The sequence below is a fragment of the Nuphar pumila genome, chromosome 4, assembly GCF_984573655.1.
Source record: "Nuphar pumila chromosome 4, dmNupPumi1.hap1.1, whole genome shotgun sequence".
Classification (NCBI taxonomy): domain Eukaryota; kingdom Viridiplantae; phylum Streptophyta; class Magnoliopsida; order Nymphaeales; family Nymphaeaceae; genus Nuphar; species Nuphar pumila.
In genome coordinates, this window is record NC_143252.1 from 107,237,473 (window position 1) to 107,263,068 (window position 25,596).

Consider the following 25,596-nt stretch of genomic DNA (forward strand, 5'->3'; position numbering starts at 1 on the left):
CTGCTTCAGAATGGCTCACCAATAGTCACCACAAGAGCAGGTCCCATCCTTAAAATGGTGGAAACGGTTCCGATCCCTGACAATTATCTTTCTGTTATAAATCTTGGAGATCAATTTGGTTGCAAGGTGGCAATCATCACAAGCTCGAAGATTCTTTACTACTCTGATAGGAGTGTTAGGACCTGTGCTAATAAGCCCGAAGGCGATAGCCAACTTCTCGCTGTGATGGCAGAGAGCATTCATTTTACCCTCATTGTCTAGATCGTGCAACACCAAGCTGGTCTTCGGAACATAACCCTCAGCCTTTAATCTCATGGCAACATCGTCTAGCATCGCATAAATATCCTTGGATCGAGGGTGAGTGCTATCTCCAACCATGAACTCATGCACTATGTTATCCACCTCAATTGAACTACAACCAGGTACCTTTTGAATCCCTCTTTCTCTCATGAACTTCCGCACCTTTGCAGCATCCTGCCACATTCCTACAGATGCATAGATATTTGACATAAGCACGTAATTTCCGCCATTGTAAGGATCCAGTTCAATGAGTTTTTCCATAACATATTCAGCTAGCTCAACATTTTTGTGGATATAACAAGCATAGAGCAAGCCCCCCCACAAGATTCCACTGGGTGCAATCGGCATCTTCTGCGCAATCTCATAAGCCTCATCCAAATGACCTGCTCTCCCAAGAAGGTCCACCAAGCATCCATAGTGTTTGACGTTGGGCACAACCCTGTACCTATCACTCATACTATGAAAGAACTCCCTGCCCTCCTCCACCAGACCAGCATGATTGCATGCAGACAACACTCCAACAAACGTGATGTCGTCTGGATTTACATCACATTCTTGCATTTGCCTGAAGAGATCAAGAGCCTTTTCTCCATGGCCATGCATAGCCAGCCCTCCAATCATGGCATTCCATGTGTAGATACTCTTATCGAGCATTTCGTCGAACACATCCGAAGCTTTCTGGATGCACCCACACTTCATGTACATATCTACAAGGGCAGTACCTACTGCTTGATTGAAACAAACTTCATTCCTACCAATGTACCCATGAACCCAACTTCCCAGTTCCAAGGCTCCCAAATGTGCACAAGCAGACAGCACATTAACCAGAGTGAACTCATTTGGCTCCATCCCTGCAACCAACATCTCGTGAAACAGAGCCAGCCCCTGACTGAACCTCTGCTGCTGCATGTACCCGGTAATCATCGCCGTCCACGAGACCGTGTTCCTACTGGGCATCTTATCAAACACCCTGCGTGCGTCTTCAAGATCTCCATTGTTCGAATAAAAACTGATGAGCGACGTCTGCGCGAAGACGTCGGACGCTAGATTTTCTGTTTTGAAGATGTGGGCATGAACCTCTCTGCCCTCAAAGATGCAACCACATGCCTTAAGAAGGAAGGGGAACGTGAAATTATCAGGCAAGACACCTCTTTGCCTCATCTGAATAAAGAAACGCATCCCCTCATCACCGGCATCGCTCGATGTGTATCCTCTGATAATGGTGTTGAAGACAAAGGGAGTTGGCTCAGGCATTCTGTCGAACACTTTGCGGGCATAGTCTACATGTGATAAATTGACCAAACGCTCGACCAACTTTGCAAGGAGAACGTCGGTTTGGGCATGGTTTTCTTTTATGATTCTGGTCTGAAGCTGCTTGATGTGATGCAAGTGCTTGCATTCTTGGACGAGAGAAATGGGCAGAGAGTGAGGTCGAGGCCATCTAGAAGAAGTTGGGAGATCTTTTGGTAGATGGGGAGGTGGATAAGCAAGATGGGTTGCTAAATTTGGTGCAGTAATTGTGTCCATCATCTTTATCAATCTAGAAATGATGCGAAAGGAATACTACAAAAGGTGAACAAAAAGATTTTGCTAACCCAAGTAGCACAAACAATCAGAAATGGGTGTTTGATGGTTTACTAAAGTTCCAGCAAACGATTTCTGGGGTTGGGTGCGTGTTGAATCATTGAAATACCAAACACCCATCACCTAAATCAAGACTCTTAATCACTCCACAGAATTTGTACATACCATCAACCCAGAGATGTCTTCTTTGTCAATTTCCATCTCATCCTTACCAAAGAAAATTTTGAATAAAATTTCCCTTCTTTAATCATATTTTCCTTTATCTTTGTCGTTAAGTAATCCTGAGATTGTAGACGTTGCAGAAACACAGCAAAGGATTGGCTTATCAGAAATTCCTGGGTCACTCTCAAACGGGAATTCTTTAGGGGATTTTACGTTTAATCGAAGCGCCTGTGTTTCTCATCTGCATCACTTCTCTTGCTAAAGTTACTTATTTGGCCTTAACGGTGTGATAACAATACAAAGTGACACTCACTCGTTTAAATAAAAAGAAGAAGTTAAATACCATTTTAAAGAAGCAAACTCTTGATCAAATCACTTGGTTGTGTTCAATCCAAAAAGATGTGGATCAAACCAATCACAAGTTCACAACGCAACTCATTTGAATTAGGACTCGATGTCTGAATCATGGTCACCACAAGCTTCTACAAATTTCAATTACTTGGCTCTTAGATTGCTTTTAGAATCATGAAACCAAGTACCTTTTTTTTAAGATGTTATGAAAAAGCTCCCTTTTTGCATAATAAGAGAGTACTTTTTTCAATGTAAAAACAAAGTTCCGTAATGTATATTAAGTTTGTAATTTGTCATAAAACCAAGGCGCGATGTATATTATTGGGCAATAATCTTAAAAAAACATTTAGTATTAAAAAATCTACTTTTAAGTTTCATTTTTTTTTCTTTTTTTTTGAAAGGCAAGTTGGGGTTAGGCAAACCCCTACCAAAACAACACTCGCCCCCATGTGGTTGAGGGATTGGATCATGGGCCTTCAGCTTAACATAGACCCCGCTTACCACATGGGATATAATTATTTTTAAGTTCCATTTGTTTCAATGTCTTGATTGCTTCTCTTTATGCCTTTTTGAAAGGCTTCATGCTTAGTACATTAGGGCTTGTTTGATGGCTTGTTCAGGATTGGACAAAATTATAATAACTGGACCATACATGAATGTTGTGTTCTAAATATTTTTTGTTTGATGACGATGTGCAAACAACTTGGACAATCATGAATAATGGGTCATACTATTTTATTTTGGATAGTATGACCCGATCCACTCACCAATTTATATGTTTTAACAAGTTTATTATGATTTTTTGCTCTAAATATGGATCTAAAATTGGATCCAAATACCACAACATAAAAAATGTTTAAAATTTAAAATCTCGAATTGGACCTAAAAATGTTTCGAATTTGAGAAAAAATAAGAATTGATATTTTTTTATATATAAATAATTTAATCAATGTCATATGACATCTAATTATGAAAGTTTATCATAAAAATATTAAACACTAAAAGCAAATTAACTATAAAAGATCAAATTATTAAATACTATTAGATCATAAATACTTAAAATGCAATAATATAAAAAACCTCTAATTCAAACCCTAAAACTAAAAAAATAAAAATCTCTAATCAAATTATAAAATCTTAAAATATAATAAAATAAATCATAAATAAACAAAAAAAAACCCTAAACTGTAAGAAAAAACCATAAAATTAAATAATCTTAATTCAAACCCTAACTAAAGAAAAAAAAATCCCTAATCAAATACAAGAAAAACCCTAATCAAATTAACTAATCTTAAAATATAATAAAATAAATCATAAATAACTCAAAAAAAACTAAACTAAATAAAAAGCCATAAAATTAAATAAAAAAACTCCTAATTCAAACCCTAACCAAATACAATAAAAGCCTTAGTCAAATACAAAAAAATTCTCCAATCAAATACAAGAAAAGCCCTAATCAAATTAACTATAAAAAGTTTTAGAAAAATTGATTTAAAGCCCTAATCATAAAAAATCAAAGAAAAACTCTAATCAAATAAAAGAAAATCTTAATCAAATTAATTATAAAAAATCATAATTTAAAAAATTTGATTAAAAAAACTAATTAACAAAAAAAACTCTTAAATAATAAAAATCAATACAAAGAAGAAGAAGAAGAGGGAGGAACAAAGAAAGAGAAGAAAATGAAAGAGAGAAAAAAAAATAGTGGCAGGTCGTCTATAGCTTCGCCCGGCCTGCAAAGGAGAGAGAGAGAAAGAGAGGATAACGAGAGAGTCGGTGGACTCCTTCCCTTGACTTTTTTTTCGTAACACCCCCATTCCCTGCTTCCAAGTTCCAAACGTAATAGAGGGGTGATGTTACTAACATTACAATGTTGTTTAGACGCGGCAGATGAGTTCCTCCACATTCTGCACCTCCCACGTGACCCTGACCTTTGGCATAGGTCTAAATCATGAATCAACTTGTAAAGAAGTAAAAACTCTAAAGCTACGACCCTGGACCTAAGAGCCTATGTCGCGCATTGGCTTACACAAGGGGATGTAGCCGGAAGGATTCGAACCTCAACCACCCACGGCCTTGACCCAACTCCCCAATCTCACCATGCCAACCTCCTTGGATAGTAGCTTGCTGAACAAGATTATGTTTGGTTGATTTCAAATGTGATTTGGACTCTCAAGCAAATGAGAGAACGAATCTCATTTGTAAAGACAACCAAACATGTGGCTTAGAATCTCCTGCAAATAAAAAACTGAATGTGATTTGAAATCAAATTTTAAGAGACTCTCATGTAATTCCAAATCACAGGGTGGTGCGATTTGAAATTATATGACTTCAAATCACATTTGGGATTCCAAGCATTGGTATAAGCTCAAGCATAGTTCCAATTTGGGCCTTAAACTATGTGTCACAAGGGCACAATTAAAAAGACGCGGAACACACTATTCTTGTGTAATTTCACAATAAGAATAGCACATAAGAGGACACGGCACGTGGGTTAAGTTGGAGAGGATCACTGTGACGTAGCCTATATCCAATTCAGAATCTAAGTCTCACGAAACCCGATCCGACCCATTTTGACCAACCTGAAGGGGAGAAGGCAAGTGGGAGACCAGTGAGGCAGAGAACAAAAGCGTTAAGGGGGTGTGGGTGGGGACTGTGCAGGGCAGGGCTTTGGGTCCGAAACGGAGGAGGCGAACGCCATGGCGCAGCACCAGATGATGCAGCAGCAGCAGTTGGTGCTGCTCCAGCAGCAATACCAGCAACAACAGCAGCAGCATCAGCAGCAGCAGCCGGCCATCTCCAGGTTCCCCTCCAACATAGACGCCCACCTCCGCACCCTTGGCCTCCTCCGTTCCCACCTCCAAACCCAACATCAGCAGCAACATCAGCACCACCAACAATAGCATCAACAACCTCAGCAGCAGCACCACCAACAATCCCCTCCGCAGCAACAGCCATCCTCCCACCAGCAGCAGCAGAAGGCGATATCGCGGCAGGGCTCTCAGTCGGAGCTCGAAATGGCGCAGCAGGATGCCTGGCGCGTCTGCTACCCTGACGTCAAGCGCCCCTTCTCCTCCCTCGAGGACTCCTGCGAGAGGTTTTTTCCTCTTCCTCCTCCTCTATGGCTTTTTCTTTGTCCGCATCTTGGTATTAGATTGAGGCTTCTCTCCCGTTTAAGATTGGGAAATTTGAGGGGTTCTTCGTGAGACATTGTAGTTTGTTGGTAAAACGTTTCCGCTTTCTTTCTCTCTAGGTTTTATCTTTCTGTTGGATCTAATTCTGGGCTTTTGCTTTCGTTACGATTTCTCCAGCTCTTTGTTTTGGACTATTCGACCTCCTCCTGCTCGCGATTCTCTATTTATTTTTTCCTTTTCTGGACTTGATCGTCATCGCCGGCAATGTCATCGTCGATGTCGTCGCCATTGTCATCGTCGTTATTGTCATATGGCCATTAATTGCTCTTGTGCTTTTTATGGTATGAGGGATCCGGTCTTTCATGCAAATCATTGATTGAATTTCAGGATTGCGGGCAAAGGATGATTCCCTTTTTCTCAATGTCTTTTTTGAGAATTTTTTTTTTTGGGGGGGTGGGGTGGGAGGGGTCATGATTTGGAGGATTCCGTTGCTTCAATCCGTATGTTATTGTTTTGTCCCGTTGCTGCTCTGCTGGATTGAATTCTTGATGGCTTGCCTTCTTCTAGGGTTTCTGTAACAATCTGTAATGAAGAATTTAAAGAATTGGCCTTTTAAGAGGTAACCAATATGAAGTTCAATCCATTTTTTCATATACAACTTAGAAAGCCCGCCCAAAGATCTCAAATGGTGACCAGGGAACCCTTTTATTCAAATTCAAGAACACAATCCTAACTGATCCCCCAAACGAATTCTACCATCTTACCCAAATGAAGATACTAGTTCCTAGATGAAAGTGTCTGCCCATTCTAACTGATTCCCCAAATGGAGAACATAATAGGATTCAAATAGAAAACCCAATTAGGTCGGTACCTTCTGCATTTCTACTCCGCTTGGTGTACCTTGTCTGTTGAGTTGTTGATACCTTGCTTGCAGCTGCTACCATTTTTCCCAGCTGGCCATTTTTTGCTGTTTTTCAGCATTGTGCTGAAACATGGGTTACTCATAGCTTTCTTATCAACCCTCTTCATCCCCTTCTGCTATAAAATATTGTGTGGACTCACATTTATGTCCTGGAATGAAATGAATCTTTTATCACACCTGTAACATGGTCCTTCGGCACAACTTTTCATAAGAGAGCCTGGAGTATGCTTTGAGAAGCATTCAAACTCTGTCTGATGTTCATGCTAGGATGAATTTGTTGACAAGTTCACCATTTCCTCAGCATAGTCTTTATATTTAGTTCGGCCATTGGGATGGCTTTTCTCCAGTTCAATGACATTCTGTTCAACCTGTCAGTACCACTGAATTGCATCTTTGTCTAAAGAATCCTGCAAATCCAACCATATGTTCTTCAGAAAATGTCATTGAACTGCATTAATTGGTCTGCACGATATCTCCATCTTGCACTGGCCATCAAACTTTGAAGATTTTATTGTGATTGAAGAGTCATGTTGTCAGGTGGCAGGTTATGAGCATCAGAATCCTTTTCAGCATGGCTGTGTAGAATGCGAGGTTTGCCTTGCACTCATTGAAGCCTCTTCCTTCAGAGTCTTGATATGATTATCTTCAATGTTAGTTTAGCCAATATCTCCTTCACTACCATGCGTTGCTTTCCTTGAACTTCATGCAACCTTGTTTTCCTGTCTCGTCTTCTAGTTGATACCATTCTTAGACTGGATCACAACAAATGGTGATTGATTTCTTAAGATTTTCATATAAGGGATTAGTTAGGATTGTTTTTGAGTTTGAATAAGAGGGTTAGCTATCTTTTGTTTTTTTTTTTGAACAAGAGGGTTAGTTATCTTTTGTTTTTTTTTTCAGTCATGTTTACTAGTAAATCAATATTGAAAAATTCAGATTGCTACCTCATGAAATCCATTCTTCTATGTGTTCTTATTGCCAGGTTGTTACCATTTCATATGTTTACTGAATGTGGATTGTCGGTTAGAATTGCATACAGAACTTTGTTTTTTGAGCACTTTGAGAAGCACCTGTATCTGCTATATTGGTATTTTGATATCTTGTAAACTATTAGAGTTTTCCTTGAAGTATGCTTTTGATCTGCATAGCATTTTCCCAAGTTGTTCTTGTTTTGAGGTTGCAAAGAAATGAGTTTCATGATAGGTGCATTGATTTGGGGATTTCTGCATGTTTGGGCTTTGAAATTAACCCATGGTAGTATTTTTTCATGATATAATTTTCATGGTCTCTTAACCAGACTTCTTGGATCCACACATTTTTTTCATCTTACTCCTACAGGAGCATTGCAGATGGTTATGTGCTAGTCGATGTTAAAATGGGGTTAATGTTTGCTACCCTCATGGGTAAGGAACTTCCTAGTGAAAAAATGTAATATTGTTAAATTTTTAATGTTTTTTTGTAAATTTGACCCTCTTGATATGATCTACATGTTTGGATTAGTAGAAATCGATGCTTGGATCATGTCATGCTAACATGCATATATGATTTTTAAAGGTTTGAAAAGTCAATGGCCTAAAATGTACCAAATTTTCAACCTTCATAAAAGCATATTTGTACATCAAAAAAATATGATCTAAGAGTCGATTCTTACTATTTTGACCATGATGAACACATTCATGAAGTTAGATTTGGTCAAAACAACCTTCCCTTATGAGTTTCAACTAGGGGGTTCCTTACCCATGAGGGTACCAAATACTTTCCTGTTAAAATGCATATTGTAACTAGCACTATAAATTATCAACTCTGGCATTGTTCTGATATTGTAAAAATCTGTCATTGTTGCTTAAATTTTTTAAAATATATCTCATTAGCCAGTCATTGCTAAGATAAGAAATATCCCAATTTTGATTTTAGACATCTTTTTCATTAGTAATAACAGTAAGTGAAGATTCATGATATTAATGAAGCTAAACAAATGTTGAATTAAAATTGTGTGGAATTTGGTTATCATATGTCATGGATAATTTCATATTGTAATAGAAAAGTCAATGACAACTTAAAACAAGCAATTCTCAATGTCACAGGCTTACTTTTTTCAATAAGCCAGTGCGGCGCGACGGTCCTTCCTTACCGCCGCAAGCCTATCTATCGCTCTTTCATGGGCATAGAATGTTTCGCAAACCCGCAATGCGTCAAGCTGGCCAGCCTAATGGCCAAAGGCCGCGTACCAATACCTTTTCATGTGTTGAATCATTTTCATTGGCCCTGCACATCACCCCGTGCACAGCTGCCTAGAGGAAGCTGATCAAGCGCATTTTCAAATGTGCATTCCATGTAGTCCATGTCGCTTAGTGCATAGCCGTCCCATACCAGCCATCACTTCCGAAAGAGGCACAAACTTTGCCTTAGCCTTGCATGACATGAAGCGTATTGTAACTCCATGCGCACGACATAGCAAAACCTCGCCACCGAAGGAACAAGAACTTGCAACCCCCAGTCCGAAGACCAGTTGATGATTGAATACCATAGCGAAGAGCACCATCCAAACTAATTCGTCGGCGCCTAGGCATTCACTCGCCTAGCCCCGAGTCACCATACTCGGTTGGAATCACTTAATGTAATCCCTGGGGGAATTAGCCCTAACCCACATGCACCATCGTGCGTCCAACCGCTATGCGTGGAAAACTTTTGCAAGCCGAGAGGTCCTTAACCAAATCTCCAAGGGCAACATCTTCTGATCTGCTGGCATTGCTTAACCAAACAACGCTCCACGTCTGTGCCGCCATACAACGATGCACTAACGACGATATCGTTGCCTATCACATGCTATGCTACCAACACACGTCACCAATCAAGCCAAGACACACTGCGCGTTCCTACAGTCGATGCATTTTTCACTCAGTAGAGCTCCGCACTGCACCTGTCCTATTCCGAAAGATCGGCCTGGCACATTCTCCCCCACCCAAAACCATTGTCATCCTCGACAATGCTGGTGTAGGTAAGAACAGAGTCTTCACTAATATACCAATTTCTCTTTGTTCTTATTTTTGGTTTACTTTTTTTCTTCAGCTTACTCAACTTATTCTGGTTTACATCCACCATCACTGCAACTTTTAACACGCTAAGTCCCATACCTTTAACACATCTTCGATCGCTTAGACATCTTCTGCTTTATCAACATCAAGCATCTTTTGCTCGTGAGACTCCAGTGTAGTCTCATACACAAGCAGGTCATCCTCGCTCGCACGATAAACTTGCCGTCTTCATGCGCATGGCTGGGGTGCCTTCAATTCCAAGCCCTTCGTGATCTTCGTAGAGAAAGATGACCACCAATGCGTGCCATAGGGATATCAACTCCCTTAAGCACTAACTTGCAGTTTTTCAATGGTCCAAACTAGTCCTCAAGTGGGGGATGCCTTCTTGCGTATCACCCCAAAGTGGTCCTTCAAAGCGTCTTCCTGGGCACTCGTCCTCACATGGGCACCTTTGGCCCAACGCTGGAACTCCTCTCTCGAAGCCAGCATGCTGTAACTCTCTCTTAAAGTCGGCAAAACGTTTCTGCAAGAACCAACGAGCCACGAACAATAACTTTTTCTGCACACACAATCCATTGAGGATCTGCCAACTCAAGAGACCAAAAGAACGAGCATTCTTGCTCAACGTGGACACTCTGCTAACCCACAATCTGGAGAGAGAATCTAGAAGTTTGATTGAGTCTCACATACAAAAATGTGCAAATCCATCCAATCGAATCCAACATGTATTCTCTGCATGCATAAGGCAAACATAACGCTCTACCTGTGAGCCTAACGCACAACTGGTAGAAATCTTTGGCTTATCTACGTTCCCTTAGTCAACTGAACAACAACCTTACACTTCTGCTTATCATCGACAAGATATTCCGTACCATCCTGCCAACATCTTGCTTCTGTGCTCGGTCAACCACACTTCAGTTGTGAAAATTTGCGTAACCAAGATAAACCATCATTGTCCTCTTCAGTGTCGCACACAATGGACAACAAGGTCTCCGTGAATCTTTCTGCTTTGATGCTAATTTATCACATGCTTACTTTTTTCAATAAGCCAGTGCGGCGCGACGGTCCTTCCTTACCGCCACAAGCCTTCTATCGCTCTGTCACGGGCATAGAATGTTTTGCAAACCCGCAATGCGTCAAGCTGTTCAAGCTGCCTAGCCTAACGGCCAAAGGCCGCATACCAATACCTTTTCATGTGTTGAATCATTTTCATTGGCCCTGCACACCACCCCGTGCGCAGCTGCCTAGCGGAAGCTGATCAAACGCATTTTCAAATGTTCATTCCATGTAGTCCATGCCGCTTAGTGAATAGCTGTCCCATATCAGCTATCACTTCTGAAAGAGGCACAAATTTTGCCTTATCCTTGCGTGCCATGAAGCGTATTGCAACTCCATGTGCACGACATAGCAAAACCTCGCCACCGAAGGAATAAGACTTTTCGGCCCCCAGTCCAAAGACCAGTTGATGATTGAACACCATAGCGAAGAGCACCACCCATACTCATTCGCCGGCGCCTAGGCATTCACTCGTCTAGCTCCGAGTCACCATACTTGGTTGGAATCACCTAATGTGATCTCTGGGGGAATTAGCCCTATTCCATACGCACCCCCGTGCGTCCAACCACTACGCATGAGAAACTCTTACAAATCAAGAGGTTCTTAACCAAATCTCCAAAGGCAACATTCTCTGATCCGCTGTCACTACTTAACCAAACAACGCTCCACGTTTGTGCCACCATAAAATGATGCACTAACGACGATATCGTTGCCTATCGCATGCCATGCTACCACCGCACGTCACCGATCAAGCCAACGCACACTGCACGTTCCTACAGTTGATGCATTTTTCACTCAGTAGAGCTCCACACTGCACCTATCCTATTCCGAAAGATCGGTCCGAGACACTCAAGCTACATTAAAAAACTACACTCGGGCTGGTAAACAATCTAAGTGAGCAAAGAGTAGCCTGTTCAATCTCAGGTTGCTTGGCTTGGTTCGAGCTCATGGCGATCCAACCTGAGACTGAGCTCCTGATAAGCCAAGCTTGGTTCATTTAAATATATACACAAGCACACACATTTATTGCTGATTACAGCAGGAATTGAGCAACAACTAGCTTTTTCCAAGCCCACCTCAACTATCTTGCACCATTGTATAATTTTGTTAACAACCCTACACAAGTGAAGCTTGGTAACCTTCATAAGCAGCTGGTATCTGAGTTCGCTATGCCTGTTTTATGAGCTTGTACAAGCACTTCATGAGCAATCAGAGCCGAATCATGAGCTGCTTGTCTCATTTCATGCCCGTACCCTCACAAGTTCTATCAATAAGGGTTTGTATTCTATAATGTATTATTCCTTTGGAGTTCGGACTAAAAAAACCCTGCCCAAATATGACTCGATTTGAAAAAATAAAATAAAAGCAGCAGAAAAAAGCGAATTTCAACACCTAGGGTATCACACGATATGCATAAAACAAGTGCCACACACAAACATGTGCAGGGTAATAAAGCAGCATGCAATATGTTAAGTGCTGTCTTTAACATATTGCATGCTGCTTTATTACCCTGCACATGTGTTTGTGTGTGTGTCTCAATATCTTTGTTATGTTTCTTAGGATGAATTAATTGTGTGGCACTGATTTGGGCTTAAACCAATCCTAGCCGTTCTGTTTTCAAAAGAAATGGTTGTCCATCCCATCACTTCAGACTAAGGTTTGACAGAGTGCATAATCTCTCTTTCCACACAAATTCATTGTAGCCTAGGTGTAACTTGTACAAAAGCTGTTGTCTGTAAGATTTCCACAAAGTTTAGGTGCGATAGGGACAGTTATGGAGCTAAGAATGCTTGCCATCTTCCAATGCACGATTATGCTGAGGAGTAATTTCTCCAAAATGAAGGGAGAAATGTTAGGAAAACAATCGGGAGATAAAAAAGGAACAAAAAGAGGAGAATCTGTTACCAATAGATGATGAATGATCCCTTCTAAATTGGAAAATAATGTTTAGCCTATCTTACCTAGACACTTGTTGATGTTTGAGGTGTTGGTTCTATTATAATATCATATCCGGATCCAATTACCAGGTCTGGATTTAGACCCAAGAAGATTCAAAAAGGAACCAAGAACATTCAAGAAGGATCCAAGAAGATTCCAGAAGTCCAAAACAAACAAGAAGTTCTCTCCATCAAGGAGTCCTCTCCATCAAGGAGTCCAAGAAAGGCAAACAAACTCAAGAAACAATTATGAGACTCTCACACAAGAGAGACCTCTCACATGAGAAATCGTCTCTGTTTAGGTCCCAATGTAACTCCTCCAAAATGTGAACTCTTGGTCTTAAATCGTGACCATCTTGTACATGTATTCTATATAAATGTGTATCAATGGAGTTCAACCCTCACCAAGAGAAAACATTGAGGTGAAGGGTCGTGGACATAGGATCGTTCGGATCCGAACCACGTTAAATCGTGTGTAGTGTTTGTGTGATTGATTTCTTTCTTCATTCAATTCCGTGCTCGTTTATGGTATTAGAGCCAACCCTGGGCATCATGTCTGCGTCAACATCAACAAGCTCAACTTCAGAGATAAGTTCTATTCTTTTTGCTCCAACTACTGTATAGTACTTCCTGATCACAAAGTTGTCTACATACAACTATTGTTTGTGAGAATCTCATTTTATCCCACTGATGATTTTATATGATCTATATAGATTTGTTGATGGATCAAAACCATGCCCAGTTAAATTCATCACCCAAGATGGAAAGCAAGTGCTCAATCTATGTTCTCTAAATGGCAATGCCCTTATCAACTACTCCTTAGCTGGCTTATCTTCTCCTTAACCTGTTCACACACAGGTCGTTTGATTGAAAACCTCATACAAGGTCTGGGCAAGCCTAAGAGAAACCAATGCCCACTCCCTATCTCGTGTATTGCAGTTAAAAGATCAACTACATACCCTTAAAAAAGAAAAGAAAAGTATATATGAGTTTTTTCAAAAAACAAAATCCATTACCCACCAATTGGCTATGATAGGCAAACCTGTCCTAGGTGAAGATTTTATTATGTTTTCCTTTTAGTGCGATAGATCCACTTACATCCAATGAGATTCTAGGATGGGTTAGGTGGGATAAGGGTCTAAGTGTTATTTTTTAGTAGGGCAAATAATTCAGTTTGCGTAGCATCATGCCAACGAGATTGGGTCTGGGCTTGTTTAAAGGTAGTGGGTTCAATGTTAGTGAATAATTTAGTGAGAAGAACAATAGGTAGAGGGTGCTTGGAAGAGTTTGGGCTTGAGGGTCACATCTTGTGCACAAGTGACCATATGATGAGTGCGAACAGGAGGAGGAGTAGGGTCAGTGATAATAGAGGCGGTTGGGGGTGTGGATTCCACGACATGTGGTGAAGGAAGAGGAGGAGAACTGGAAACGATAGAAGGTATGGGTGGCATATCAAAGAGAGGTGTAGAGGCAAGGAATTCAAAAGACGAAGTAGAAGGGGCATTAATAGGTAACAAAAATGTACACTCTACTGCGGCCGTGAGGTTGATTGGAGGTGGTATATGACATGGTTAGAAAGGGAATGAGCTTTCATAAAAAATAACATGTCGAGAGACAATGACTTTTTGATTGGTGGGATTTAGGCAAAGATATCTGTGGTGGTTAGGATTGTAGCCAAGAAAAATATTATGGGAGGACTTGTAATCTACTTTATGAGCGCGGTAAGGTTTTAGGTACGGGTAACATGCACATCCAATTTTTTTTAAAAAGGTATAATTAGGATCTTGGTTAAGTAAAATCTTCATAGGAGATTGATAATGTAGGTTGGGGGTATGTAAGTGGTAAGTGGTAAGTGGTTAATCAAATAGACTGTTGTGGAGAAGGTATAAGGCCAAAACTGGATAGGGACATGGACGTGAGTCATGAGGGAGAGCCTTGTTTCGACAGTGTGTCGATGTTTGTGCTTAGTTGATCCATTTTGTTCTTGTGTGTGTGGACAAGAAATTCGATGTCCAATACCAAAACTCTGAAAAATCAGATCTAAGGCCTTAAATTCTCCCCCACCATCAATTTGCAAAAGCTAGATTTTTAAGCCAACAACATTTTCAACATAAACTTTGAATTTTTGAAATATAGTAGCCACATCTGATTTATTTTTCATAAAAAATATCCAGGTAAATCGAGAAAAACCATCGACAAAACTAAGATATTATTTGAAACCTTGAGTATTAGAGATTGGTCTGGTTCCTACACATCAACAAATATCAAATCTAAAGGTTTAGAAATTTCATGCATACTATTAGAAGGAAAGTTTATGGTGTTTCGCTTTTTGACAAGCATCATACACTTTAGAGTCAATACGTTTAATAAAAGACAAACTAAATTTGAAAATAACTTATTAGACAATTCTTAAAGCCGGGTGGCCCACTCGACAATGCCACTGTAAGGTAGTTGCACACTCTCCAACATTGGTTGTTTTATTGGAACTAAGTTGGACCTGGTACAATCCATTGTCGTTCATCAGAGTATTTTTTCTCCCGTTACTGAATCCTTAACACAACAATGAGACGAGTGAAACTCAAAAATAACATTATTATCTTGAGTAAATTGTTGGACATATAGTAATTGCTTCTTGATTTAAGGAACATGTAATATATCTCGTAAAGCAAATTTAGTACTAGCATGAGAAAAAATAGATTTACCAATATGAGAGATAGGTAAACTTGTCCTGTTATCGATTTTAATTGTATCGTTGTTTTGATAGTCAAAGTTGAGGGATAGAGAGTTCAAGTTTGGCGTCATATGGTGAGAGGTACCTGAATCTGGAAACCAACCTTCATTTGAATAATTTGATGTAGATGCATGATATGTTGTGGGCGGTGATTCTGATGAAATCTCTCTCTAAAGGAGATGACACTATCGGGTTTTGTGATTTGTTTTTTCGCAGTATTAACAGGTAACACCTGGAGTATTCTGTGAGCCATTCAAACATCCACCTTGGCGCCTACAACTGTGACCCCTGAATCGACCTCCCCGATGGAATTTTCTGCCACGTCCTCAACCAGAGTTATTAAGATTGTTATTGAACCTCTGGTTGAAATTTGCTTTTGGAGCAATATCATGACTATATGTAGTGGATTCAGCTATGTGAGCAGATTGTGAAGTTGGTTTACAGAGAGAGGGTCAGAACAAGTATACATGGAGACTTTGAAGACCCATAAAATAAAGCCGACAAATCTCTTGAGCGATATAAAGCTTGGTTGGTTGTCAAGGGCTTTCATGAGGAAGAAGACATTGATTATTTTGAAACCTTTAGCCCTATTATCAATCCTCCTACCATTCATGCAGTTCTCTATGTGGCTCTCGATGAGTGCTGACTTATTTCACGATGCGTTCTTTCACGAATCTATTAATGAGGATGTCTATATGGAACAACCTTCAGGTTTTCGAGATTCACGATCTCTCATCATGTATGTAAGCTCAATCAAGCTCTCTATGGTTTCAAACAAGTACCTCGGGCATGACATCAACATTTGAGTAATGCTCTTCTGAGCAATGGTTTTGTTGAATCTTAGGCTGATGCATCCCTCTTTATTTTGTGCAAAACTCATTTAACTGCTTATATACTGGTATATGTTGATGACATCCTAGTCACAGGTTGCTCTCCGATGTTTGTTCAATCCTTAATCACACGCCTGAGTTAGAGTTTTGCTTTAAAGGATCTTGGACTTCTACATTATTTTTTGGGCATTAAAGCAGTACAATCTGCAGATGAACTCCTTCTATCTCAGTGCAAATATGTTCTGGACATCCCACATTAGACATCCATGCTTGGGCCAAACCAATCCACACACCTATGACTCCTGCACGGCTAACATCAGACGGGCCATCATTTTATGATCTTACACTCTATTGCAGTGTGGTGAATGCATTGCAATATGTGACTCTTAATCATCATGATCTTGCCTTTCCTGTTAATCGCCTATGCCAGCATATTTATCAACCGTCAGTCGACCATTGAAATGTAGTGAAACAAATTATGCAGTACTTCAAAGAAACTGTTCATTATGGACTTCTGATAAGGTCGTCTACCTCTTTTTCACTCTGTCTTTTCAGATGCGGACTGGGCAGGTTCTGCTGTGTATTTGGTCCCAATATTATTTCATGGAGTTCAAAGAAACATGTAGTTGCTCATTCCAGCAGAGAGGCTGAATACAGAGCGGTCGCAAATGCAAGAACCGAAATGTCTTGGGTTCATGCCCTTTTTCGAGAGCTGGGCATCCCTATCCATTCACCACCTATCCTCTGGTGAGATAACATGTCCACAACTTATCTTGCTGCAAGTCCTGTTCTTCACATTCGTAGCAAACACATTGAAATTGACGTAGATTTTGTCCAGGACCACGTTGCCAAAGGAAAACTCAGGGTGTCTCACATCCCTTCATCAAACCACGTTGTCAAAGAAAAACTCAGGGTGTCTCACATTCCTTCATCAAACCAAATTGCAGATGTTCTCACCAAAGTTTTACCAGTTTCTCACTTTCAATTTTTGCAATCCAAACTCAATGTTCGTCCTGTGCTATTGTGTTTGCGGGAGGGATGTTAGAATATCATATCCAGATCCAATCATCAGGTCTAGATTTGGATAAAAAAAGATTCAAGAAGGAACCAAGAACGTTCCAAGAAGATTCAAGAAGTCCTCTCCATCAAGGAGTCCAAGAAAAGCAAACAAACTCAAGAAGCAATTATGAGACTCTCACATGAGAAATCGTCCAAGTGGTCCCAATGGGGCTCCTCCAAAATGTGAACTCTTATAGGCCTTGAATCCTTACCATCTTGTACATGTATTCTATATAAATGTGTATCAATGGAGCTCAACCCTCACCAAGAGAAAACATTGAGGTGAAGGGTCATGGACGTAGGATCATTTAGATCTGAACCACATTAAATCGTGTGTAGTGTGTGATTGATTTCTTTCTTCACTCAATTCTGTGATCGCTTAGGTTCTAGATACTACTGGATATGGACACTAACACAGGTATGGATGGACATGCCACCGACACCGACTTTTTGAGGTGCAAGTGTCATGTTTGACACTTTTAGGTGTCTTGGACATGGAGTGTCTAGTCCTAGACAGGAAGTTTTCGGTGTTTTGGACCAGAAGTGTCCCATTTATGACACTTTCAGGAGTCTTGGACATGAAGTGTCCAGTGTCTTGGATATGAAGTATCTAGTTTAGGACACTTTTAGATGTCTTGGACATGTAGTATGCAGTTTCGGACACCAAGTGACCAGTTTTGGGGACATGAAGTGTCCAATTTTTGTAGTTACATGCTCATGTTTCATGTAAATCATTGATGATCAGAATGAAAAACAGGTGCATTTTCTATTAATTTTAACACTTGTTTTCTTTACAGTTATTTACTTCTCTCTCTCTCTCTCTTTATATATATATATATATATATATATATATATATATATATATATATATATATATATAGGGAAATGAAAACGTACTAAATCAAACATGATAGTAGATTTCTGGTGGTTTTTTCGAAATTCTGACTCCATAGATGTGTTCAACACGATTGATTTACTAGAAATTGACACTTGGATCATGCATTTTAGATGGAAAAAATGGTATTTGGAGCCTCGAGAAGTTATGAAAATTGTAGGTTGTTAATTTTTGAAATCTTATAAAAACCTATCCATGCTTCGGAATCAAATGTTCCAAGAAGTGATTCCTATAAAAACAAGCATATAGATCACATATGTACGGTCAGAATTTCGAAAAAACACTAGAAATTCATGAAAATTCACTTATCATGTTTCATTTAGTAGGTTTTGTATTTTGTAGGTATCCATTTCCCTATATATATATATATATATATATATATATATATATATATATATATATATATAGCTGTATAGCCATGTCCAAGTGTTTAGTTTTCAAGGCCTACCGTATTCGACAATGACACCTGTGTTAGTGCTCAAGTGACATGGACTGGATCTATGTCACAGGGATTCGGCTAGCAGGGTGCCGCACCCGCGTCGACGCGGGTGCGGCACCGGGTGCGGTCAACCCAATCCTGGGTGCGTTGACCGCACCCAGGGTCATTTCGGTCCATTTTTGTTTGGATTTTTTTTTAAAAAAAAAATTGCCCTACGAAATGGGCTGCAGAATTTTAAAAAAAAATTCTGGACAGCTGCTTGCTGCTGCTGCTCTTGTTTTATAAAGGGGCACTTGTGTAAAACCCGCTTTAAAAAAAAAAAAAAAATTTGGACCCGGGCCGGGCCGGGTCGGGTCCGGACCCGACCCGGGCCCCTCTTCATTAGGGTTTCATAACCCGACGCAGGAGAGGTTTTGTTTAAAAAACAAAACCCCCCTGTGCGCCGCACCTCACCCGTGCAGCCCCCCCCCTCGACAGCAGGATAAGGGTAACCCTTTTAGGGTTTCCCCGAAGATCGCTCTGAGCTCTTTAAGAGCATCCCGGGAGGGGAGGGGAGGCGCACCTCCCTTCTCTTCTCCTCCTCCTCCTCTCCTCTCGACGCTGCTGCCTCTCTCCAATCGCTGCGACCGACGACCTCGCAAGTGAGCCGACAACGACGACGGCGCCTCCTTCCAGGTACGCCCTCTATCTCCTCGACCTTCTCCACCCCCGCCTTCTGATCCTCTTCCCGCTCCCTCTACATCTATCGGAGGCCCGACAGGTGGCCTACGGGCCCCCTGTCGTCTCCCCCTCTCTCTTGAAGTTGTCGGAGAGCTGGCAGGGGGCCAGTCACCCCTGCGGCACCCTCCTTTTTTTTTCTTTTTTCTCTTGAAGGGTGGCAGGGGATCGACACCCCCCTGTCGCACCTTCCCCCTTATTTCGCCGTTGTTTCGTCAGGAAGGAGCCGGACCCCCCCTGCCATTATTTCGTTTCGTCAGGCAGGGGCCGAGGCCCCTGCCAGTTTCTGTTTTGTTTGGCAGGGACTGAAGCCCCTGCCATTCATTATTTTGCAGGGGCCGAGGCCCCTGTCGTCCAGTATTGTCAGGCAGGGGCCAAGGCCCCTGCCATTTATTTATTTCGTTAGGCAGGGGCCGAGACCCCTGCCGTTTGATGTTTTGGCAGGCAGGGGCCGAGACCCCTGCCGTTTGTTGTTTTGGCAGGCAGGGGCCGAGACCCCTGTCGTTCGTTGTTTTGGCCGGCAAGGGCCTCGACCCTTGCCATTCACTGTTTTGTCAGGCGGGGGCTGAGGCCCTTGCCATCCGCTGTCTTGTCAGACAGGGGCCGAGGCCCCTGTCATTCGTTGTTTGGTCAGTCAGGGGCCGATACCCCTACCACTCTTTTGATTCCGCCGACAGGGCAGGTCTTACCACTGCCCTTCTGTTCTTTTTGTCAACTACGTTATTATAACTCTCACACTCTTGCAAATTTACGCAATAGGTCCCATTCGTGCTTCGCGGTCGGACCCTCGTATTATCCTCACGCATAGGCGTACGCAGCTACAGAACATTCCGAGGTAGGGTAAAGTCGCACAAGGGGCAATAGATCTAATTAAGTTGAAATAATTAAGATGTCCATGCTAGTTGTACTTAGATTTATATTGCTTCTGCGCGGCGTATTATTCTTGTCTGCATGTTTATGAGTCGAGGTACGATTTTACTCTTCGAGTATTAATTTGCGTATTTGCTTATGTGTTGAAGGTGGTTTCACACTTTTTGCAATACTTATGCCCTTAATTGCTTGCATATATACTCGCCTGTACGTTCCTATGGGTTGATGTACAATTTCATTCTTCGATTATTATTTTGCGTAGTTTAATTTGAGGTGTGGTTTCGTACTTTTTGAAATACATATGCTCTTGTTTGCATGTATACATTTCTGCCTGCATATTTCCTTTGAGTGAGGTACGACTTCGTGTCTCATGTACTACTTATTACTTTATGTGTCTGCCTATCTAAGTGGTCAAGGTATGGTTTGGCACCTCGTGTGTTACTTATGCGTTTTTCCCTCGATGTGCGGCATCGCAAGTCGAGAGTTGATTGTTGACATATTATAACCTGCATATGCTCACACTCATGGTAAATATGTACTTACATAAATGTAGTCTTGTGCCTATCCTGTTATCACTTGTTTTCAAAACACTAGAAGTTGCACTTGTGCGCTATAGTTCTTTTAAAAGAGGGTTTCCTCCTGCGAACCCAGTGCTATTCAAATGGCACAACTTTTGCAAAGTTAAGTTTTAATCCTCGCAGGATTTCGAAGTTGCATTTGAGTCCTTCCAAGTCTGCACACTTGGGAGAAATATTTTATAACCCCGATTCGAGTTGCGACCCAATTCGAGTAACCCCGATCAGGGGCATGAGCATATGAATGAGTGGGGTTCTATTGAAGGACCCATTCTTTATTTATCAATCTAGTGTCACATGCCGATTTTGGATGCGAGTTTGATAGTGTTGTGCCTTGCGTGAATGACTTAATGTGGCATTATGACTTTTAAGGATGAATCGTGTCAAATGAGCACTCCTTTATTCTTTGGATCGTTATCAAGTTGTGTGTTGGGTGTTTCCTTTTGAGAAGCTCACACACCTCCCTGGTTCAGTATAGCGTACTTTTAGACATGCACAACATGTTAAGTACTTTGTTGATCGGACGAGAGATCCGAGATGACCTTGCATCATGAAATATGAAAAATGTTGTTGAATTGAATTCAAGACTTATCTTGCCTGGATATGTTGTATTAATTCTTTTGCATATAATATCTGTTGGGGTTTCTTTTGTGGAACTATTTCCCCTTTCATCGTAGTCGTACTTTTGACAAGTACGACCGTACTTTTTGACAAGTATGTCTTCTTACGTTGCGATGATTGGATGAGTAGGTTGTGGCAACCTCGATGAGTGCAAATAACAAAATGTTGTGATCACCTAAATAAGTGATGTTTCCGCCTTCACGGGCAAGATACTCGAATTGGTCGAAAGGCCCGAGTATGTAGAATGGGTCTTCAGTTAACTACCCCTGATGTACTCATTCGAATCGCTGACTCCTGTCAGGAGAGAGGACATGAAGGTACAAAACTTCGATGGACAGGCCATTAATGGCAGTTACGAGCAAAAGACTCGGCTTCCCCAGTCATCGGAGTTAGGGAAATGAGACTACCATAATTATCCTAGGTGGTAGCTCTCCATGTTTGGGATGCATCCATTGTTTATGCTGCTTTGGGGATTTCTCTCTTGGTCACCGACCGTCCCCTTAGGTGCGGACTCAGTCAGCTATCCGGGTTATCATAAAATACATAGCATAATAAACCCCCGGATCAGTCTAGGCTGTTTCTAGAGTCGTGCCTTGTGCGTACCCGCTTGGCCAGTTAATATCGAAACATAATTTAAATTCGATCACACAATGTGTTCAGTTATGCACGTATGAAAGTTATAGGGTACAACAGGTTCAATACTTATGGAATTGTGTGTGTGGTTGATGAAACATTGCATTTTGCTAGTTAACTTTCTTGTGCAGTGCTTTGCTTGTAATAGTTAGCCTACTTGTGCCCGTAAAATGCTTGTAATAATTTTAGCATTGTGCTCATGATAGTTGCTCTGTGAATCTGTTGAAAATTAAATTGCTATAGAATTGTCTGTCTGCTTGACATATTAAATTATTCTGCTTAATTATGTTCAATATTGTCATGTCTGTGCACCTACCAGTTTTTAGCGAAACTGACCCATTTTATGGGCAGGTAATTGATAGGTAATACAATCTGCGATGACACGATGGCGTGATGAGGTCAAGATATAGCTCTTTCCCTGACGTTTCGCTCCTGAGGACATGTTGGTAAATTTGGTATAAAGTGTGTTTCAAAATTTCTCTTTTATTAAACCGTGAGTTAATAAAACTGTTTTAGTAACCTTCTTCTTGGTTTCAACAAACGAATTCTCAATTATTGAATTCCGTTTCTAGACCATTTGATTTCAATGGTTGTGCGGGATTTGACAAAAGGAAAGTTTACGCTGTAATGTGCTCAAGGTTCATTGACTTGTGGTTTTTAAAAATATCATTTTCCGCTGAAGTATTATTTAAACTCTGCATATTGTATTATTTCAAAGCTTTTTAAACTATTCTAAAAAGTTACAAGTCCTGGATTTTTGGGGCGTTACAACTTGTGTCCACAACATCAGACGAGCTTTGTTGGCATCCCATGCTATTCCTGCCTCCAAACAATTAATTCACAGCGTTGAAAAACATACTGTTAACTTGGAAATGATGATCCATCTTCCTCAAAAATTAAAACCAAAATTCAAGAGCCTTTTGAAGTCTTTATGCTTCAACCAACCAGATCCTTTTTCGTCAAGGATTTTCTCTCTCCATAATAAATGATAATGGTGGTGGTAGAGCCTTGGTGGCTATTAGTATTCACTTTTCTCCTGACGAGATGGGTGCTCTAGTAGCCTTGTGTAGACCTCTATTTTTCACATGTCAAATCCAATAAATTTCTTTTAGCTGTCATATGTGTGCAACTGTATATAAAATGAAATTTGAAGAACCCTAGGCAGTGGCGTGGCAGTGGCGCCGTAGGCCTCGTGAAGACTCTCTCTCCAACAAACCACATCAAACCTTTCACTTATATTTTTTTCATGAAGACCAGGGAGTTTCAGACATGATTGAATCATGACAGTCAGCAGAACGCAGCAGGCTGGGTCGATCAGATTGCCAATCCTTTCGGTTCATCAATTTTGTCCCGTTGATCTAAAGTACACAACAAGCAGAATGTGGGTAACAAATCTTCAAACAAACACACCAGCAAAAAAAACTGAACCCCGACCCCCTTCTATATATATATATATATACATTTTTGCTCCTGCCGCACCCCCGCACCCATGTGACATAGGACTGAATTCTTGTTTTCAGTCACCTCCTGAAATTGAAAATTGTTGAATATTGGAGATCATTATTAATCCATTTGTCACATAGCTCATTGTGTTAACATTTCATTATTGGCTTGGCAGGCTATTGCCCTATCATGTTGTATCAGACTATGAGTCTGAGGAGGATGACAAGCTATTAGATGCTGACCCTACAGGTCAGATGCTAACTCGTGTGCAGCAGTGGGACCACAACATTGCCATCAAGGTTGCTGAGTTCACTGCCACATTTGAGAAACAAGTTCTTGCATTCAATATCTTGACAAGGAAAAGAGCACAAGGTGAAATTCGGTTAGAAGAGAGGCTGATGATAGAGCAGGCACTCCTGCAAGATGAGAAGCAGGCTTACATGGAAGTCAGGGCAGAGATTGAATCGAGGGTGAAGGCTGGCAGAGAAGCTGCAGAGGCAAAGCTACGTATGGCTATGGCACAAGCTGAGCAGGCACGTGCTGAGATGATGGCACGTGGTGGAGCAACAAACAGTGAACCTGTGAGGGTTGGTGTTAACTCTCAACTCTCAAGGCAATGCTGAAGCGAACACCTCCAATGAAACTCCAGTGCAAGAAAAGGGAGTGAACATGGAAGAAATTCTTCATGGGTGGGGGAACGTGCAGAGAGAAGATGAAGAACCACCTGAAGATTTTCTAAATGATGAGCATGAACAGAACAGTGAAAATGGTTTTCAAGAGGACTGGCGTGAAGTTGGGGAGCTTGATTTGAATACAAGGTGAATGCTTGTAAGTCATTTGTGATCCTTTGAGAAAGGTCCGTGTTATCATTTTTATTTTAAAATGATGGACATTATCCATTTATCTGGATTTGTTTGGTTGGGGTGTGCAGAAAGTAAAGAAATGAGACAATGGAACACATGCACAAGTGGAGACATCTGACCTTGTTATGTGGACAGAGGGATTTTTGATTTGCCTATTGTTAGTGATTGAGATATCTATCCACTTGGAAGGGTATTGGATGGAAGGATGATGGATAACAATTAACTGAAAAAGATTAAGATGGATCTCTCATGTACGTCATTCAGGCGTGTATTCTTGTGTACTTATTTATATAAGTGCACTTTGCTTTTAGAGTGGCTTATTAGGACTCTTATATTGAGAGGCTTTGTTGGGCTGTTACTTTCAGTAGTTTAAGACCTAGCATCTTGTTGCATTTGTAAATCAAAATGATTGTAGCTGATACATGCCATATGATTGATCAAAACCTTAATGTATGATGGTTAAATTCAACTGACAGGTAATTTGTTCTTTTCCCTCATTGAAGTCGTGTATCTTGCTACGTATTGAAGAATTCCATTTAGCTCCTTTTTCTTATTCTATCCTGCACTTTGAAAATTAATTGAAAGTTACCGTTACATGTTCTTTTAAATTTTATCCTGGAACTCTAAAGTCATGCTGGTGTGTTCTTGTTCAGTTGGCAGGGCCCCTCTTGTATCTTTGCTTTATGGCTAGTACAGGGATGTATCTTTAAGTATATATGAATGGGTCAATGTTTTTTAATAAGGAAATAAAATTACCATACATACTAAAATGCAACATGAAATAGTTCTATCACACAATAATACTATATATTTTGCAGTTATTTTTTTGTTGATTAGAGTATCTTTTGCTTTTGGCTGTGGCCCTGCAGACTCATCCATGTAAGGGGATTTGCCTAATCAACTCTACCAAGAGTCACATGGATACTGAATCATCTGCTAAAAGTAGATGGCTAATTGGCAAACTTAGTCATTGGTTTGTCTAAACTCGCTACTGTTTCTCTATGATAAATTCACACATCCACATAATTGATATAAATAAACTTTATCATCCTTTTTATATATCATAATAAAATGTGATTTTAGCATAAATTTATTTTTGTAACTTCTTGTTTGCTTTGATTTCTGTTTTATTTTAAATTCATGGAGATTTCTTGACATTTTATAGAAATTTCAATACAGGATTTTTCCTTCTTGGCTGTCTTTAATCATTTGAGTGATTTAAGAAAGTGGAGGTTTTATTAAACATCATAATTTCACTTCTTTCTTTTTTTGGTAAACTGTGGATGTAACTTCTCAAGTATGTACTGGAATAACTTTATATTCTACTTGAAATACAATGGCTTTTGCACATTGGAAGCTTGTCAGGCTGAGAACATCTATTTTCTCATTAGTAACCAAGTTACTTTAATTGAGGACTAAACCTTCACTTTCTAGGATCC

General features: G+C 40.5%; 1 protein-coding gene and 1 pseudogene across 2 annotated transcripts; one reads left to right on the plus strand and one right to left on the minus strand.

Annotated features, from left to right (window-relative positions):
* Positions 1–15: 15 nt before the first annotated feature.
* On the minus strand, positions 16–5,355 carry LOC149840454 (pentatricopeptide repeat-containing protein At4g21065 pseudogene; annotated as a pseudogene).
* Positions 5,148–24,600, plus strand: LOC149840455 (uncharacterized). Of its 2 annotated transcripts, XM_090004437.1 has the most exons (3): positions 5,148–5,494; positions 16,598–16,789; positions 23,470–24,600. In XM_090004437.1, exons 1-3 carry the CDS (start codon positions 5,415–5,417, stop codon positions 23,915–23,917), a joined length of 720 nt encoding a protein of 239 aa, XP_089860563.1. In that variant the 5' UTR covers positions 5,148–5,414; the 3' UTR covers positions 23,918–24,600. The 2 variants fall into 2 exon arrangements, with proteins under 2 accessions (XP_089860563.1, XP_089860564.1); XM_090004438.1 differs by lacking the exon at positions 16,598–16,789 and having other exon boundaries at positions 5,168–5,494.
* Positions 24,601–25,596: the final 996 nt, after the last annotated feature.

Excerpts from the sequence above, each read along its gene's own strand:
- LOC149840455 (XM_090004437.1), top strand. The coding sequence starts at position 5,415 with ATGGCGCAGCAGGATGCCTGGCGCGTCTGCTACCCTGACGTCAAGCGC. Across the intron at positions 5,495-16,597 it reads CTCGAGGACTCCTGCGAGAG|ATGCGGACTGGGCAGGTTCT; the intron begins GTTTTTTCCTCT and ends CTGTCTTTTCAG. Across the intron at positions 16,790-23,469 it reads CATTCACCACCTATCCTCTG|GCTATTGCCCTATCATGTTG; the intron begins GTGAGATAACAT and ends TTGGCTTGGCAG.